At 39.6% G+C, this 17,482-nt stretch overlaps 1 protein-coding gene across 1 annotated transcript in view; it reads right to left on the reverse strand.

Moving 5' to 3' along the window:
- The window catches only part of LOC111147499 (erythrocyte membrane protein band 4.1 like 2), a 190,859-nt gene that overhangs the window by 100,880 nt on the left and 72,497 nt on the right, over positions 1-17,482 (reverse strand). The window contains exons 2-3 of the mRNA XM_022503515.1: positions 14,228-14,736; positions 13,149-13,358 (exon numbers count right to left, since the gene is read on the reverse strand). Coding sequence (XP_022359223.1) covers positions 13,149-13,358; positions 14,228-14,722 — 705 coding nt within the window. The 5' untranslated portion in view covers positions 14,723-14,736. The remainder of the gene's footprint in view (positions 1-13,148; positions 13,359-14,227; positions 14,737-17,482) is intronic.

A 17,482-nucleotide genomic window follows, 5' to 3' on the forward strand; every position in this document is an offset into this window, starting at 1 on the left:
ATTTTTATCTGGCAACAAAGTTTCAGGCCAATCATTCTTCTCAACACGAACTCCCATCCTAAGTTTATCAGGTGACTAACACACCCAAATAGAAATACTGAAGTTCACGGTACAGTGTCCAACAGAACTTGGAGATGGGTTTCTCAGTAAACATAATGCTAAGTAAAACCAACACCTATGAGGGGTGAATGTTCTGACTGGAGGAGACTCGAGAATGCATGCCTAAAATGTTAGGGAGGGAGGGATGAGGGGAGAAAGAAGAGTGTGTGTGCGCGCACATGTGTGTGTGTGTGTGTGTGTGTGTGCATGCACGCTCGTGAGTAATCCCTGTTTACAGACCCCAGTGGGCTTCTTGGAGGGGGAGGAGTAGGAATAAGAAAAAGTGAGATTTTATCACTATCACTCAGAAGGAAGATACCTGGCCTAAAAGCATCATTATTCTTGACCTTGGCAAATGTACTCACCCACCAACAGTGTCTTTGGACCAAGCTGCAAGTGAGTTGAAGACACCAGTTACTATGTTGATGAATAATACCCCTTGCTCTGAATTTCATGCTCACAAAGATATCTTAGGATTATCACCTGGCATCATTCAAGGACTTTATTATGAAGAAAAGAATGAGTCAACCAATCACTGTACACATTTCATTCTTCCTGGCAGTTACCTTTCACTGTAAATCACTTCCTGGCATTCTAATGATTCCGTTCATAGGACGGATCAGTAAAGGCCAATTGTCTTCTCCCTGACTGCTTTGGGTACAGTGAATAAAGAATTAATGTATGCATGTATGCCCCAACCACACCCTAACACAATGAATGACCTCCCATATCCTATCTTGTTGAAGCCCATCCTACTGGTCATCAACACTGAGTTTACTCTGCAAACTTCAAATATTATTATCATCTCTACAGAATTATGAAAGACTTCGGCAAGGCAGAGGGAAGACAGTAACCTAAGTTTCTTTTGACATACATTGCAAGATATACCCAGATTTCAAAACAATGAAATGAAGCAAATTTTAACTTTAAATTTAAGAACTACTCTACCAACGTAGAGCTTTGTAACAGCTCACCCTCCCTCCATCAACTTCCCTAGGGAAAATGAGATAATATTCCACAAATTGAAAAGCTTTATAGAGGGTCATTTAGGTGGCTTAGTTGGTTAGGTGTCTGACTCCTGATTTTGGCTCAGGTCCTGATCTCAGGGTCGTGAGATCAAGCTCTGCTCTGAGCTCCTCCCTCGGAAGGAATTCTGCTGGAGATTCTCTCCCTCTCCTTTGGCCCCTCTCACCCGCTCTCTAAAATCAATCAATCAATCTTGGTGGGTGGGGGGGAGCTTTATAGAAATGTTAACATTGGATACTTCCCCAAGTCACCACACCCAGAACAGATTCTGACTATTGGAAAGAAGTCTGAAATCCAGCCTGAACCCAGGAAGGCAGCCTTTGCCCTCTCCTGCCCAGGATCCGACCAGGGATGAGGGGACCGATTAGTCCCCAACAGGATCCCCAGTGCTTGGTCTGCAAATGTTTGGTGAACAAAACCACACATTTTATATAACACATAATGACTGAAATCACATGAATAAGAAGTGAATCACACCTATTACAAAAAACGGTAAAACATTTTCAGAATACCCTTCCAGTCCTTCCATTTCTATGACCCACCTCCATTCTGTCAAATTAAACACACATGCAGAATGGATTAGCAAGACCCCTGCAGGAAATAATCAGACAAGAAAATAAATGAACAAAAGGCGTCTGAGAGAAAATAGTGAACAAAATACCAAAATGAATGCTACTAAATCTACTACCACAAAGTAAGTCTTTTTATGGCAAGAGAACTCAAGTATCTCCTGACAACGAGGGTATGTGCTATATTGAGGACGATGGCCTACCTCCCCCTTCATCCTAAAGAGAAAACATGCTCCTTGCTCAAATTTTCCTAAGTAGAAAGTGGACCGCCAATTAAAGACGGTAGATTAAACATAACCCATTTACTTCTGCTCCCTCTGGAAGCTAGTTAGAACAGAAAATGATTCAATAGCACACATGCACTTACTCACTTTTTCCCCCATCCTGACACAGGGGAGAAAAAAGGAACAGAATCCGTGCCAATGACATTTTGGAAAGCAGACTGAAAAGGGCTGGGCGATCGAGTCCATGCATTTCTGTTTTACGTTTTCTTTGCAACCTCTCATGTGGATGGGAGCCCACCTCCTCCATGATGTTTAGCAGAAATGACCCCAGTGATCTGCTGACTTGTAAAATGGGAGGATTTCTAGTTTGAGCCAAGACAAGCTCGGGTCAAAACTATCAACAGGGGTTCGCTCCTAACCAAGATTTACTATCAAGGTATCCCTGACCTAGGAGGAAGGTGGCATTTAAATCGAGTCTTAGAACCCCATATTTCTGCTTGGATATTACTGTTGAGTCATTTTTAAATAAAAAATGTAATGGGCTAGGTGTTGTTGACTTTTCCTCAATATTTCATTCTTCAAAGATTTATTTATTTGTGAGAGAGAGAGAGAGAGAGAACATGAGAGGAGAGAGGTCAGCAGGAGCAGACTCCCTGCTGAGCAGGGAGCCCGATGTGTGACTTGATCCCAGGACTCCAGGATCACGACCTAAGTCGAAGGCAGTCGCCTAACCAACTGAGCCACCCGGGCGCCCCCTAAATATTTCATTCTTCAAAATCCAGGAATCCCTTTCTCTGCAGTAAGGAGTCGCCAATTTCAGCACGTGACAACATGATACTCCTGTTATTTTTCTAACCCTGAACAGTACTTTATCAATTACACTCATGTCCCACTCTCAGCTTCGAACGTATAGTCTATCCTCGAAAGTAATACTCATAAGCAACTTGAGAGGCAAAATATCTTACATTTTTCTTTTTATCTTTTCAGCAAAAGTAGGAAGCAAATCAATTATTTGGGGATAAAAATTATCTCTGAACACACAAGATGTATTTAAACGAATATGATTTTTAAAACCAAATTTCTAAAATACTGTGTAAATATGACTTTCTTAACTTCCTCTTTTTCTTAAAAATGACATACCATCCTTAAGAGACATCAGCAAGCCAGGGATTAAAATAATTCCTAAGAAATGAAAATGCACCGTCTTTTTGTCTAACTTTTTCTATTACTCACTGTAATAGCAGGACTTGGCATGAATCTATGAAAATGTATCATCTCTTTAAAAGTAACAAAAACTGTTAAAGAGAGGCCAGTATTAAACTTCTAGCCAGATGAGCAAACCAAAAATTTTTTAAGTATCTTCTTTTAAATGTTGCTAAGTACCATGTCCGCCAGGACTTATTTCAAAAACTAGAAGCAGCAACTTCTGTAGGCTAGCACATTCCCTGCAAACTATTTGCTTAGAATGAATTTTGACATTTGATTCATATAGGCTTTCTGGGCGACAGAAGAATAGCTTAGTAGAGCGTTCTTACTTGGCTCACTTTAAACTGCTGCTGACAGAAATATAAAAATGATCAATATGACGAACAGCTCAGAAGACTCGGATGAATTGTCCTCTCTACATAAACAACTAGGGAACGCACAAAATCAGACTCAACCTCAAAACAAGTTAAAATGGCATATTCCACAAAAGAAACACAGTGAGGAGTAGCCGTGACTAGGCAGAATGGAGCTTTTGTCTGGAGGTGACTCCGCAGACTATAAGAGTTTAAAAAGAAAAAAAAGTTAAAATAATATTCCTCATAACTTTTCTCTGAGTCCCTGTGTAACTCTGTTGCAGAACACAATGAAACAAATCATAAACACAGCAATCTGACAGATCCTTTATCAATGCTTGACTCATTTAGCCACCTTGTATGAAGAAATTTTTTCGGAGTTAATCCAGTGCTTTTTATATATACCAGCTTTTAGCACATTATATTGAATTCAATCCCTTTAAGATCCAAATATTAGTGTACTATATTATATGGTACTGTAAATACTAATACTAATGATGCATTCTGTCCGTATTTTTACTGGACCAAAGTATGAATCCTGCTGTGGAAGGGACAGGATGAAATGAATGGTTCCGGCATTTGTGAAATAAACACAGATATAGGCAGGATTCCCAAGTTCCTGATCCCCCTTCAAGCTCTACACATACCCACAGAGGAAGCTCGAGGGAGAGGGGCAACAGGGAGATGGGATCACAGAGGAGAAGAGTTAGCAAAATTTCTACAGTTGAGAAACACGAGGCAGTTACATCATCTTTAATTTCCTCAGAATAAAGAAAGGTGACTAAGAGTTACAAAAACAGAGGGATTCTGAATAGTGTGTTAAACGAAAGATATTTTATGTTTTTTATTGCCTGAGAGAAATAACATTGCATTTCTTCATTTGATGAATCTCGTCAAGGAGCTAAAAAAAAAAAAAAAAATTTTTTTTTTTTTTTTTTTGAGAGAGAGAGAGAGACACACACATACACACAGAGAGTGCATGCATGTTACCAGGATAATCTCAAGGAGACTTCCTGCTGAGCTCAGAGCCCAACACAGGGTTCGATCTCAAGACACTGTGCTCATGACCTGAGCCAAAATCAAGAGTCAGATGCTCAACTGAGTGAGCCACCCCAAGATGCCCCAAGAAGCTAAGATTTTTTAATCCCCATATATTTTAGTGAATAAGAAAAATGTATCAGAACAGATTTTAAAGTACAAACCTTATCCAGAAAATGACCTTCCCCACCATTTCTAATCTTACTCAACCTTCAAATAATTCTCCTTCCAAAACAGAAACATAATTCAAAGACCTCGTGCCTGTTCTACTACCTCCCTCAGGTTACAGTGAAAATTACCTGATACTAAATGGTAAATGACCAAAGAGTTCGCTTTGCCCAGCAGCACATGTGAGAAAGGGCCAGGAAGAGCTGGAGGTTGCCTTCAAAATGATGTCAGCGTGGTTACTCAGGGTGAGAAGTTACTTCCCAGTGCCCCCATTTAATGCTTTCAAAATACCACTGATGCCAAGGGCAACCTCCAGCTTTTGAAACCAAACGTTAGGGAGACAGGAAGGATAAAACATGTGGTAGCTTTCTTGACGGCCTGGAAATGAAAACCGTATCATTCTTTCGTGTGCTCAAGAGTGGCACTAGTGAAGAGAGGCAGGGAATAAGGTATTAATTATCTGTTCTCCAAGCCCAGCGTATACTCAGCCAGCAAGCAACCTCTTGCAGCAGTTCCCATGTAAGTGAAAGCACTCCTATAGTCCTATGTTCGGGCAATCTAACATCCCCGACAGGCTGTAAGCTTGTACAGGCCCAGGACCACCCCTTACCCACTTCTGCCCGGCTCTCTCCTAGCAATTTCACAGCCTTTTATAGGAATTTAATTGTTTTCATTCATTTAAGCCCATGAAGTGTTTCTATTAGAAGGTAGCCTGCTGTTTCTAAGTATTTGAAAATCAGGCCAGTGGTGGACAGAAGTAGCAATAAGGAGTGTGGGGGGTGGGCAGGAAGGAGGCCCACATATTTATACGCACACCCAAATCTTTTCTAATTGGAGGATGGAGAGAAAAATTGGTAACATAAATAAGGAAGTGTGATCATTTAGCTTAGAGAAGAAGGATGAAAATGTTATACACATACAAGAAAGTAGAGAAAAAATAAAGCAATGATAACTTTCTATGAGTAGTGTACAAAGTCCTGTGTTAATGCCCCATGAGGAGAGAAAAGAAAGGTCCTTTTCCCAAGGAATAAGCAATGCAGGTGAAGAAGTAACAGGAGAAAAATCAAGAGTTTACCAGTTTTCAAACCCAACACAAGTGATTCTTTCAGAAGCTGGTGCATGATTGATTGACAAGTTAACGGTGCAAACAAGTTCAGGGGAAGACAGAGTTGGGACATGACACCATGGGGAGAAGTCATGTGGCTAGAGAGGTAATCACAATGCACAGATGTTCTGATCAGAAACTCAAAGAGATGATAATTGAGGAGATGCCTGATTAGAAGACCAATTAGGTTGGCAGGAGAAAACCTGGGAGAATCCACTAGTGATAGAAATCAAAAGACAGTCTGAGATCATTCCTGAAAGAGTCCTGAATATCGAGCCAAAGCCGGGTTTGATAAATAGGCCGTGATCTGCCCTGTTCCTGGGACTCCCTAGCGTTCCTCAAGCTAGACCAAGGATTCAACCACTCACGTGGCACAGTAGCCTCTTGCCACTTACTCAATACAAGTCACTGAGCAGAATTCTCATCTTAAATTTGTTAAGCCAAAGGGATAGTTGGACAGCCAGCCAGCGACATTCCACCGGCTGTTGGGATTTTATATTGCATATAATATATGCCAATCAAATTGTCCTGAGTTCCTAATCCACATTTGTTTGAATTTAACACCATTTTATGGGAGCGTATAGAGTGTGACAACTTCTAGATCCTTCCAGAGTATGGATAGTGAAAACTATTTAACTAAGAAACTTAGTAAGGTCAGTGCCAGAGATCTGAAAAACCACCTACAAGAGAGAAAGCAGAATAAGCAATCAAGTAAATAAATAACACCCACTCGAAAGCAATGATGTCAAATTGGACTTCGGAGACCAGTCCTCTACATGAGAAAAGTCAACCTTGACACATTCTACTTTCTGATAAATACTTTTATCATCATCACACCACCGAAAAGAGCCTACATTCACATCGCCTTATTCATAGCACTAAAGAAAAAAATGGTACTGGCATTCCTGTGTGGGCAGAAACAATGCCCTCAATTCTCAGACTAAAATCAACACGTGGGAACAACTTTCTGACGCCAGAGGGAAATGCAAGCAGCTCTAATACAGAATGCATGTTCACTCTTGCACCCAAAGCCGTGCAGGAACTTTCACATTTATTCTCTGGCTTAAAAAAAGCTTCAGCTTTTTCTCAGCTCTAGTAAAACCAGCTCTATCATAGAAACAGAGGAAGCAAATATTTTCATTCTTACTTTGCAATCTGAGGATAGAAAAGAGGAAGTGACTGCCCGTAGACATCCGAAGAGTCAAAAGAAAAGGAAACATAGGTCTCCTGACTTTATACCCATGGCTTCAACTAAGTCTGACTGTGTTTTGACCTGAGAGGAAAGAACCCCGCTGTTTTAACACACTGAGTGTCACAGGAGTCCTATAGCTGAGTCTCTGGAACATGCAGGCAGGGCCCAGGAGACTCCCTACAACTCTTTCCATTCAAAGTCTGGTATTAGAGGAGCTTGTCACATACCATTAAATATTCCAGTAAGATAAAAACAGATGTTATCAAAGACTAGAAATTAGAGTGGCTTCATGAGAAAATATAACCCTCAAAGTTTCCCCCTAAAATCTGAGATCTTTTATTATCAATAGATGATAAATTAGTATAAAATATAAATTGTAATTTTCACTAAATCCAATGAAAAAATACTTCACACAAAGATGTGGAACAAATGAACACAGACTAGGCCTTGGGCCGAAATGAACGCATGGCTTAGCGATAAGCTTATTGTTACATAAGCCAAAAACAACATTAATCACAGTCAAGCCCCTTCCATATTGTTTTTTCACGTACCTGGAATCATGCTCTAAAAATGTCCTCCTACCCGATATTTAGGTTCACAAATATTGTATTTGTGGGGCATTTTTATCCACTTTTAACAACACATACTGTTATCTCAAAAGAATGCAGACTCGAAAGATAATTAGTTTTTGAAAACAGAGCTGCCTTGGTTCCCTGAGCAAGCTTATTCATTTAATTCCCGAGGTTCAAGAAAGAATAGGTTCAGATGGCCCACAGGAGAAAAAAATGGGGAAACGAGAAGCCTAAAATGAACGGAATAAGGAATATAGGGATATAGATGGACGTTTGGAGATCTAGCCACCTATCTTAAGGAAGTAATTGGAGAAACAGGTGATGGTTAGGACACAAACAATACTATTTCCAAGAATTATCTTTAAGAAAAATAATGCAGTTAATACAGGAACATTTGCATGAAATGGGCTTAAAAGGGGTGCCTCTGTTGACGAAAGGTACTGATGGGTACCACAAACCGGAAACTGCCTAACTTTCCCAATGCTCGAATCACACGGATAAAATCCTATCTGTAAAGACTACATCTTAATGTAGTGAATAAAAAAAGTCCTCCTACAGTTGCTATGGCCACACAGCTGCCTACTGTGTTCTAACATCTAAACAGCACTATTGACCTTGCTGTCTCCTCCTTTCCAACGACTTTCCAACCTCTTCTGTGTCTCCCCAGCAAATGTTGCTCTATAGATTAGTCTGAATCCTCTCATCCTGGCATTGGAATGCTTTCTAGAACCTCATCACTCTATAAGGTCTAAGTTAGGTCATTCTAACTCCTTGAGACTCCTGTACAGACCATGCTTCTCTCCACTGTTGTAGGTGCCCTAAAAGGGAAGATATCAGGCCCTCTTCAGTGGGGATGCTACAATCTAAAGGACTAGCTGAAAATGAGACACATGTACACACAAAAGGAAAAGAGTAACCACATCTAAAAAGTCATGATAGTTAGAATCTTTGACAGTAAACAGATGGAAACAAGTCTCCTCTCCCAAACCAAATAAAGTGAAAGTATGTATTTCCAACACTGTTGAGTGCTCGCAAGTTCATCAATAGCTACGCTTTCCCGCAACATACTTCCGCAAGGAGTCCTTAGACACTGATTTCCTGTGTAGAGCTGTGGAACTACAGAGAAGCAGCATCAGCACATCACTCAAGCTAAGGCCAATGGTGGAACGGAAAACAGAAGCGCACTCAAACCACATGACGGCTGCCCTCTGCGCCCTGCTGCTGAAGAGGAAGTAACAGCAGGTTGGACGCATGGCAGACCCGTGCTAATGATACTAAGCAAGCAACCAGAGAACCAAAATGGGAAGAAGCACTTGATAAAAGGGAATCAACGAAAATAGGAAATACAACTTAAAAAATGTGCATTGTTAGAAGAGCTACTATGACATTGATGATTTATGGCCTATTGTCAGAAAGTCAACTGCTCAGAATTCTAGTGAAATGCTGGTACATGAAATCTGCTGGGGGATCACATCACTGAAGCCTACTCACATTTCATTTTCCTTCTAATTGGAAGGAGAAAAAAATGTACTCAACACGTACATGCTACACACTAATTTCAAATTCATCTATCGTTCTCAAAAAAGTTCATTTTTAATGCTATATCAAGTAATCATTTATTAACTGAAAAGACAATCTGTACATTAATATAGTCATAAAAAATAAAAGTGCCTATGCTTTTGCAACCAAGTCAAGTCTCAGTGAATTTAACTTTGGTTAATTGCAAACTTTGGTGAGTTTAACTTTGCATTCTTTCTCAACTCTGCTTCAAGCAACCCAACAACTTCATTCCCCATGAGTAGCAAAGTCATAGAAGAGGGAATAGTCATACAGATAAGAATGTTATTTTGTACCATTCCAAAATGAGATCTGACATTTAATAAATGAGTGCTAAACAGAAGGGAAAAAGGGGGGGTAGGCACAGTGATTAACATCAGACTTTATTAAGTCAACTGTGACTATCAAACACTTAAATATTCCTAAAAGGGTAACAATGAACAAAGAAAAAGACCAGACAACCCAAAATTAGATGGCAGAACATAGCCACGTATCAGTTATCATATAGAATACCCAACCTAAACTCACCAGTTAAAAGACTAAATTCTCAGGGCACCTGGGTGGCTCAGTCAGTTATGTGTCTGTCTGGCTCAGCTCATGATCCTGGGGTCCTGGGATTGAGCACCGCACAGGGTTCCCTGCTCGGTGGGGAACCTGCTTCTCTCTCTCCCTCCCTCTGCTGCCTCTCTTGTGCTATCAAATAAATAAAATCTTAAAAAAAAAAAAAAAAAAAGACTAAATTCTCAAAGTGGAATAAAAAACATATCTCCTCAAAGATGCAAGAGCATAATATCTGTAACCAAAGAAATGGGAAAAGGTAGTCCAGGCAAATCCTAACCAAAATAAATCCAGTGCAATTAATACAAATGTCAAAATAAATTTTAAGGTACTATATGATGGCAAAAAGGGAAAAATTTTGTACATGTAGATAAAAGGGGGGAAAAAAAGACCCATAATAGGATGCAAAAATATTCAGAACTGAATGGCAATGAAGAACCCTATGTTCAAAGGTTGTGTTTTCAACAAGAGATACTTGAAGGGAAAACTGAGCCAAGATTCTGTATATTGACTATTCAACTCAAGAAATTAGAAAAATAACAGGGTAATCCCAAGGAAAAAATAAAGAGCAGGGGAAAAAATGCTACAAAGTAGAAAAGAAAAAACAGAAACAACAAAGTCAAGTTGTTTCTTTGAAAAAAAAAAAAAATTAAGGGGGTAACTCTATAGGAAGAATGATTTGGGGGAAGGCAAATAACACTAGACATAAAAATGGAATAAAAACTGAATATACAAGACGACAATGCTATGAAAAACCTCAGGCCAGCCAATGTATCAAATTAGAGGAAATGGACAGTTATCCCTAAAAATATGAATTACTAAAACTGACTTAAAAAAAAACAGAAACTTTCAGTATATGGAAATCAAATCAATGATTTAAAATAACAAAAACAAAACAACAACAACAAAAAAACCCACTCTACTACTCTCCTCTTTACACTAGGCCAAGATAGTTTTAAAGGCAAGTTCTACCAGGTCTCCAAAGAATAAATAATCTGTCATTTATCCAAAGTTTTCCAGAGAATATTAAAAAGGAAGCAACTTTATGAGGCTTATAACCTAGGTTACAAAATCTCACAAAGTGGATAAAAGAAAGTTAAAGGTAATATATGCAAAAACCCTACATTAAAAAAATACAGAATGATGGGGCGCCTGGGTGGCTCAGTGGGTTAAGGCCTCTGCCTTCGGCTCAGGTCATGATCCCAGGGTCCTGGGATCGAGCCCCGCATCAGGCTCTCTGCTTGGCAGGAAGCCTGCTTCCCTTCCTCTCTCTCTGCCTGCCCCTCTGCCTACTTGTGATCTCTCTCTGTCAAATAAATAAATAAAAATTAAAAAAAAAAATACAGAATGAATACCAAGTCATCACAAATAAGTAGAGACAATGTGGAAAAATTCACCTTGGTGGATACTGGCTGGAATTGAAATTGGCACAACCACTTTGGGGATCACTTTGCAGTACTGGGGAAATATAAGGAAGTACAACTTCATTCTATCAACATTCCAATTCCACAATGTCCGAACTCCACTACAAAGTGTCCACCCTGAAGAAACTCTTGCACAGTAAACAAGGCAAGGTGTACGATTATGTTCACTGAAGCACTGATTATTATACGACAAAAAGAAATGGAGCCTCCGTGGAGGAAGGGAGAAATTCGTTCAGTCATTCACAGTAAACTAGACAGCAGTTAAACAAAGTAGATTTACATGCTGTAAAAAGAGATGGACAGAGCAAGAGAGGAGAGAGGGGATGGAGACTTTAGCAAAGTCTCTAAGGTTTTAGTTCTTAAAAAAGAAATCTGAAACACATGGCAACGTGGGAACATATGATTAAAATTTTTATGGTGAATTATAAATTATTTCCTAGAGTTTTGTAGTTTTTACATACATCATGATTTTAAAAGACCACAAAAATAGATTTAAACCATAAAGGACATTGGTAAATCTTGATGTATGGTGATACAATGAGATTCAGAGATAGCAGGGACCTTCTGAATTATCTAAGGAATCTTATATTCTATAGACGAAGTCAGTTTCTGGGCCTCAGTTTGGTTTGAATAAATGACTTAAGGTCAAGTTATCATATCAAGCTGGTTCTCATATTCTAGACACCCTAACTTCTAGGATAGGTAAGAGAAACAAGGGACATGTGGTCAAATGTAACTGAGTCAAGTTCAGACCAGCTACCTTTTGTGTTCCTTCCTGTCCCCTCACCCCCAGATACACAGTGTCACAGTCTTCCCCACGCCCCTCCCTGTCTCTCTTAGAGCTTTAAGGATTTTTAATCCTCTTTTGCTACTCCTGTTCTTGAAATAACTGAAATATCAGAATAATTATAACTAAAATGAGTCAAATAAAGGCAAGGGCTTAGAAGACATTCAACTTAGCACCCTCCAACCTTGTACTCTAATACACGTTTAAATATATAATAAACTACTGTTCAACTAGATAGGTCTATTTCACCAAGCTGAATGCTTTCATTGTAAAGTATAACTTCTATTTTTAATATGGAAGAATGTAAGGAATGAGGAAAAAATAACTTTAATATGTAAATAGATGAGAAGACCCTCAAAAAAGATTATTTAGAGACCTTATTTTCAATGAACAAAAGAGGTCCCACGCATAGCAAATGGAACAGGCTAGTTTGGTGGTCAGGTCCATGACGTCTGGAGTCACAATGCCAGATCTGGAATTCGGGCTCACCCACGAACTAGCTGGGAAACTCCAGACAAGTTACGATAACTCTCTAAGCCTTACATCTGCCCACTGTAACAATGAAAATACCCACAACAATACCTACTAATACCTACCTCACAGAGAGTCTCACAAGTGCGATGTGAACTCATCCAACGGAAGCAACTGACACAGTTCTTCAGTGAACATCAACTATTAGCATACATTCTTGTAAATAAAGCAACTTAGCTATGAAAAGTAACAAGCTCTTCTGACTGACAAAATTATAAGGTATGAGACGATTTAAAAAATTATATTGGTTTTGGTCACATCCAAGCTAATGAGTTACATGCCTTATAAATCAAGAGTGTTTTTTAATTAAATGACACTAAATAATTGAGCTTGATTTTAAGTCTGTATATGACTCGGAATTAAAAAGAAAAAAAAATAACAGGTAGTGTTAAAGTGAAATTAGCATGGTTCTTGAAATAATCAACATAGCACTACTGGTTTTCCTCAAGCAAATCCCTTACGGACAAGGTAACAGTCTAACCATATAATGTCCATTCAGAACAAACACCTGCCAACCCATGTGACCCGAGCAAACTAGCCGAACCCTGGTCCTGACTCCCGCCCTGCCACAAGGGTCAGGAAATATTGTCTGTAATAGAAATGACCCTCTTCTAGGTTTTCTTGTTTTTTGAAGCAAAACTGACAGGCCAGCTTATAGGAACACAGCAAGGTACACACTATGCCGCCACACCAGTGAGGGCAGCCCGTACTTCCGCTCTCCAGCGGGGCCCTGTCTCACCTCCAGGTCACAGCTGTACTCGGTGCCGTCCAGGAGGATCACTTTGCACTGGACTGTTTTGGTCTTCTTGCTGGCTTTCTGGGAGGCCTTCTCTGCTTTTAGCTCATTGGTCTGCACTTCCTTGGTCTCCCTCTTTGCTGCTTCTTCTGACTTGTCTTCTTGCATTTCCTTCGTCTTCTCTTCTCTCTCCTTCCTTACCTCTTCAGCAGGCTGTTAACGGAAAAAAGGAAGTTCATACTAAAGTTAGCCAATCTGCAGAAGACCCAAGTATTCAAAGGAAAATCTTCGGTAAGAATCGTGATTGTCAAACACCGTCAGCCTCAGATTTTTAAAGACCTCAAGATTTTGCCGGAAAGGGTATTTCCCTGTATCGCCCTTCCCACAATCCACCGCCCATTTTCTCATTTTACCGATTTGGTAATTTCACCATTAAATAAGTAAAAGAAACTACGTCCTGGCCACTAAAAATTTAAATATTTCAAATATAAAATATAATTTCGCATCATGGCAAAACCTAGTCTTCATTAAGCAACCAAAATGCTCACATGTACAAATCTATTTCTTCCTACTCACTGAACACTTACATACATCAAATCAAAGGTATTAAAATCTATACTACTTAAAAAGGAGAGGTGGTAGAATTTGGAAAGTATCCATTTAACCTTAAAAGGAAGAGTCATGAATTGTTTTTTATGGTTTGCATAAACAGTCAATTTTTTGGTCTTACTATCTTGGCCAGGTTTAAAGAAGTAATGAGAAGGCCGTGGCAGACACTGTAAGCCACAGTAGTGTCTGAATATAAGAAATCTGGATAGGATTCCAAAGAAAAAACTCCTTTTTGGTAAGTGGTTAAAACACCAAGCTTTCAGGGTGCCTGGGTAGCTCAGTGGGTTAAAGCCTCTCTGCCTTCGACTCGGGTCATGATCCCAGAGTCCTGGGATCGAGCCCCGCATCGGGCTCTCTGCTCAGCGGGGAGCCTGCTTCCTCCTCTCTCTGCCTGCCTCTCGGCCTACTTGTGATCTGTCTGTGAAATAAATGAATAAAATCTTAAAAAAAAAAACAAAACACCAAGCTTTCACTTCCAGACAATTCGTTCTCAAACATACCTGTGCCTCAGCACGGCTCACAGAGGGCTTCTCTTCCTTGACATCAACTTTCACCTCCTGCTGCTTTCTCTGAGAGGTTTCTTCAACATCGCCCTTGGCCTGCCTTTCTCCTTCAGGAAGAGATTCCTCTTGGTCTAAAACCTCCTCCACGGCAGCTTGGGCAGGCTCTTTTTTATCTCCTCCGTCTTTAGCCGCTACTAAGGTATAGGACTTCTGTTTCTTAAGCCATGGGGGTATGAATCGAGAAATGCCCCTGCTCTCAGACGGATCCCTCTCTTTCTTCTGGCGGCGTGGACTACTTTGGCTTTTAGCTATAGGAGAAGACTGGGAACGTTTTTCCTCCTCTGGATCAGAGGACTGATTCTGCTGATTTTCTGCTACTTCTTTAGGTTTTTCCTTGGTGGCATCTGCTCCTAATGGCTCAGATTCCTTCTTCACTTCAGATGCGGAGCCTACTTCAGTGGTCATGGTTACAGCATATGCTGTAAACAAAACAAAAACAAACAAAAAAATATCACAAAATGTTATCGTACAAACTCATAGTTTTAGTTTAGAGGTAAGGAACGGTGGGGAGGAAGGGTAGGAAAGGAAATGGCAGAGAGAGAGGGGGGCAGAAAACGTGTAGAGAAGGAAAGCTCATAAGCACAAATCAAAATGGAGATTGCTACTCTTAGAATTCTCCATCAGAATCCAAGAACCAGAAGTTGCATCACAATAGAACTAACTGATTCTGTACTGGTAGGGCTTAAAACCGTTAACAGCTTAGAGTGATTACTTTTATTAAGTTTCATCTAGCCATAAATAATTTTCCCCGCAAAACTCCCATTTTTTAAAGGAAAGTTACTTTTCTCTCTACTCAGTATCCCTTATTCTATAATACAAAAATTTATTGATAATGTTAGAAAGTATGGAAACAAATTTCACTGCAATTTCACATAGTGAAATAAAAATCTACAAAAATGTGAGGTGTCATGCTTGCTTCAGCAGTACATGTACAAAAATGTGAGGTATAAAAAAAATCGGGAATTATAAAGATGAAGTCTAAATGTGGAGTGCTTAAAGTGAGAAAATTAGATCTGGGGGAAAGAAGGTATTTTTCCCCCCAATTTAAATCCCACAATATACCAACATTATTTCAGTGCAGCAGTCTTCCGAGAATACTGAGACTACAATCAAAAATCTAACCCTCCATCCCACTCAACCTCAAACACGGTTTTCCTTGTAGCTGAGATTTTAAGATAAGTATCTCAGGCCCCTAATCAGAACCAAATGAAGACATCATAGCGGTGGGGAGAAGTGCATCTAATAATTGGTCCTACCACAACTAATGAAAAAAAACTGAAATTAAATCTGAAAGTAGGGCACCTGGGTGGCTCAGATGGTTAAGCAGCCGACTCTCAGGTCATAATCTCACATCGTGGGATTGAGCCCCACAGTGGGCTCTGTGCTCAGCAGGGAGTCTGCTTGAGACTCTCTCTCTTTCCCTCTGCCCCCCCGCCCCGGTCACACTCTAAAATGAATCTATAAAAAATAAATAAATCTGAAAGTAAATGGTTGTCTCAATTTCACATAAGCAAAGAGGTACTATTTAAAGTATAGCTCCCCCACTGACATTTAAAAAAAAAAAATAGTAATAGCAGAGAGAGTACACTCTCTCCTCTCTTGACAATGATAAAAGGTCAGGCACCCTAGCCAGCAGCAAATTTTCCAGCTATCTTCAAAAGTGGTACAAAGCTTGAATAGCTCAAAACATAAAAATACACATGTTCTTTTTTAAAGCTTTATTGAGATATAATTCACATACCATAAAATTCACCAACTTAGAATGTGGGTTAATGGTTTTGAGTCTAGTCACAAGATCAACAACCATCACCACTATCTAATTCTAGAACATTTTCATCATTCCCAAAAGAAACTTTGTAACCCATTAATAGTTATTCTCCATTCTCCCCCTTGCCCCGCTCCTGGCAATTATTTTCAATCCATGTGGATCTGACTATTCTAGACATTTGAAATAGATGGCATTTTCACTGAACATAATGCTTTCAAGGTTCATCCATGTTGTAGCATGTATCAGTATTAAAGTCATTAAAATATTCTTCACCATCTTTTGCAAATCACGTATCTGATAAAAGTCTAGTATCTAGGGCGCCTGGGTGGCTCAGATGGTTAAGTGTCTGCCTTCGGCTCAGGTCAGGATCCTGGAGTCCTGGGATAGAGCCCCACATCAGGCTCCCTGCTCAGTGGGGAGCCTGCTTCTCCCTCTGCCAATCTCTGTCTCCAGGAATAAATAAATAAAATCTTAAAAACAAAAAAAGTCCAGTATCTAGAATATATCAAGAAATCCGATAACTCATCAAAGACCAAAAAAAAAAAAATTATGGGCAAAGAAGTTTGAGTAGACATTTCTCCAATAAAAATATACAAATGGCCAATAAGCACTTGAAACTACACTCATCATCGTCATTAGAAAGATATAAACCCAAACCACCATGAAATGCCACTTCATATACACTAAAGGATGGCTATCATCAAACAGACAGTAACAAGTACTGGTGAGGATGCGGAAAATGTAGAGCAGGAATGTGAGATGATGCAGCTCCTTTGGAAAAGTTTCTCAAATAGTAAGTTAGCATAGGACTTAGCAATTCCACTCCTAGGTATATACCCAAGAGAAATGAAAACATATGTTCCCAGGAAAACTTGTCGTCAAATGTTCCTAACAGTCTTATTCATACTACTCAAGAAATAGAAACAACCCAAATTCCTACCAACTAATGGAGGGCTAAACAAAATGGGTGTGTCCATACAATATTATTACATCATAAAAAGGACTGAAGTACAATATATGTTACCATAAACAACACTTGAAAACATTATTCTAAGTGAAAAAATTCAAAAGGTCTTGGATGCATGCATGGGTGGCTCAGTTGGTTAAGTGTCTGCCTTCGGCTCAGGTCATGATCCCAGGGTTCTGGGATTGAATCTTGCATTAGGCTCCTTGCTCAGCAGGGAGCCTGATTCTCCCTCTGCCTGCCACTTCCCCTTCTTGTGCTCACTCTCTCTCTCTCTCTCTCTGAAAAATAAATAAAACCTTTAAAAAATATATAAAAGTTCACATGCTGAATAAGCAAATCCATAAAGACAAAGTAGATTAGTGGTTGCAAAGGGCTGGAGGATGGAGAGAATAATGAGCAACCACGAATAGATACAGGGTTTCCTTGGGGG

The sequence above is a fragment of the Enhydra lutris genome, unplaced genomic scaffold (assembly GCF_002288905.1).
Source record: "Enhydra lutris kenyoni isolate GAN:26980312 unplaced genomic scaffold, ASM228890v2 scaffoldscaffold17, whole genome shotgun sequence".
Lineage (NCBI taxonomy): Eukaryota > Metazoa > Chordata > Mammalia > Carnivora > Mustelidae > Enhydra > Enhydra lutris.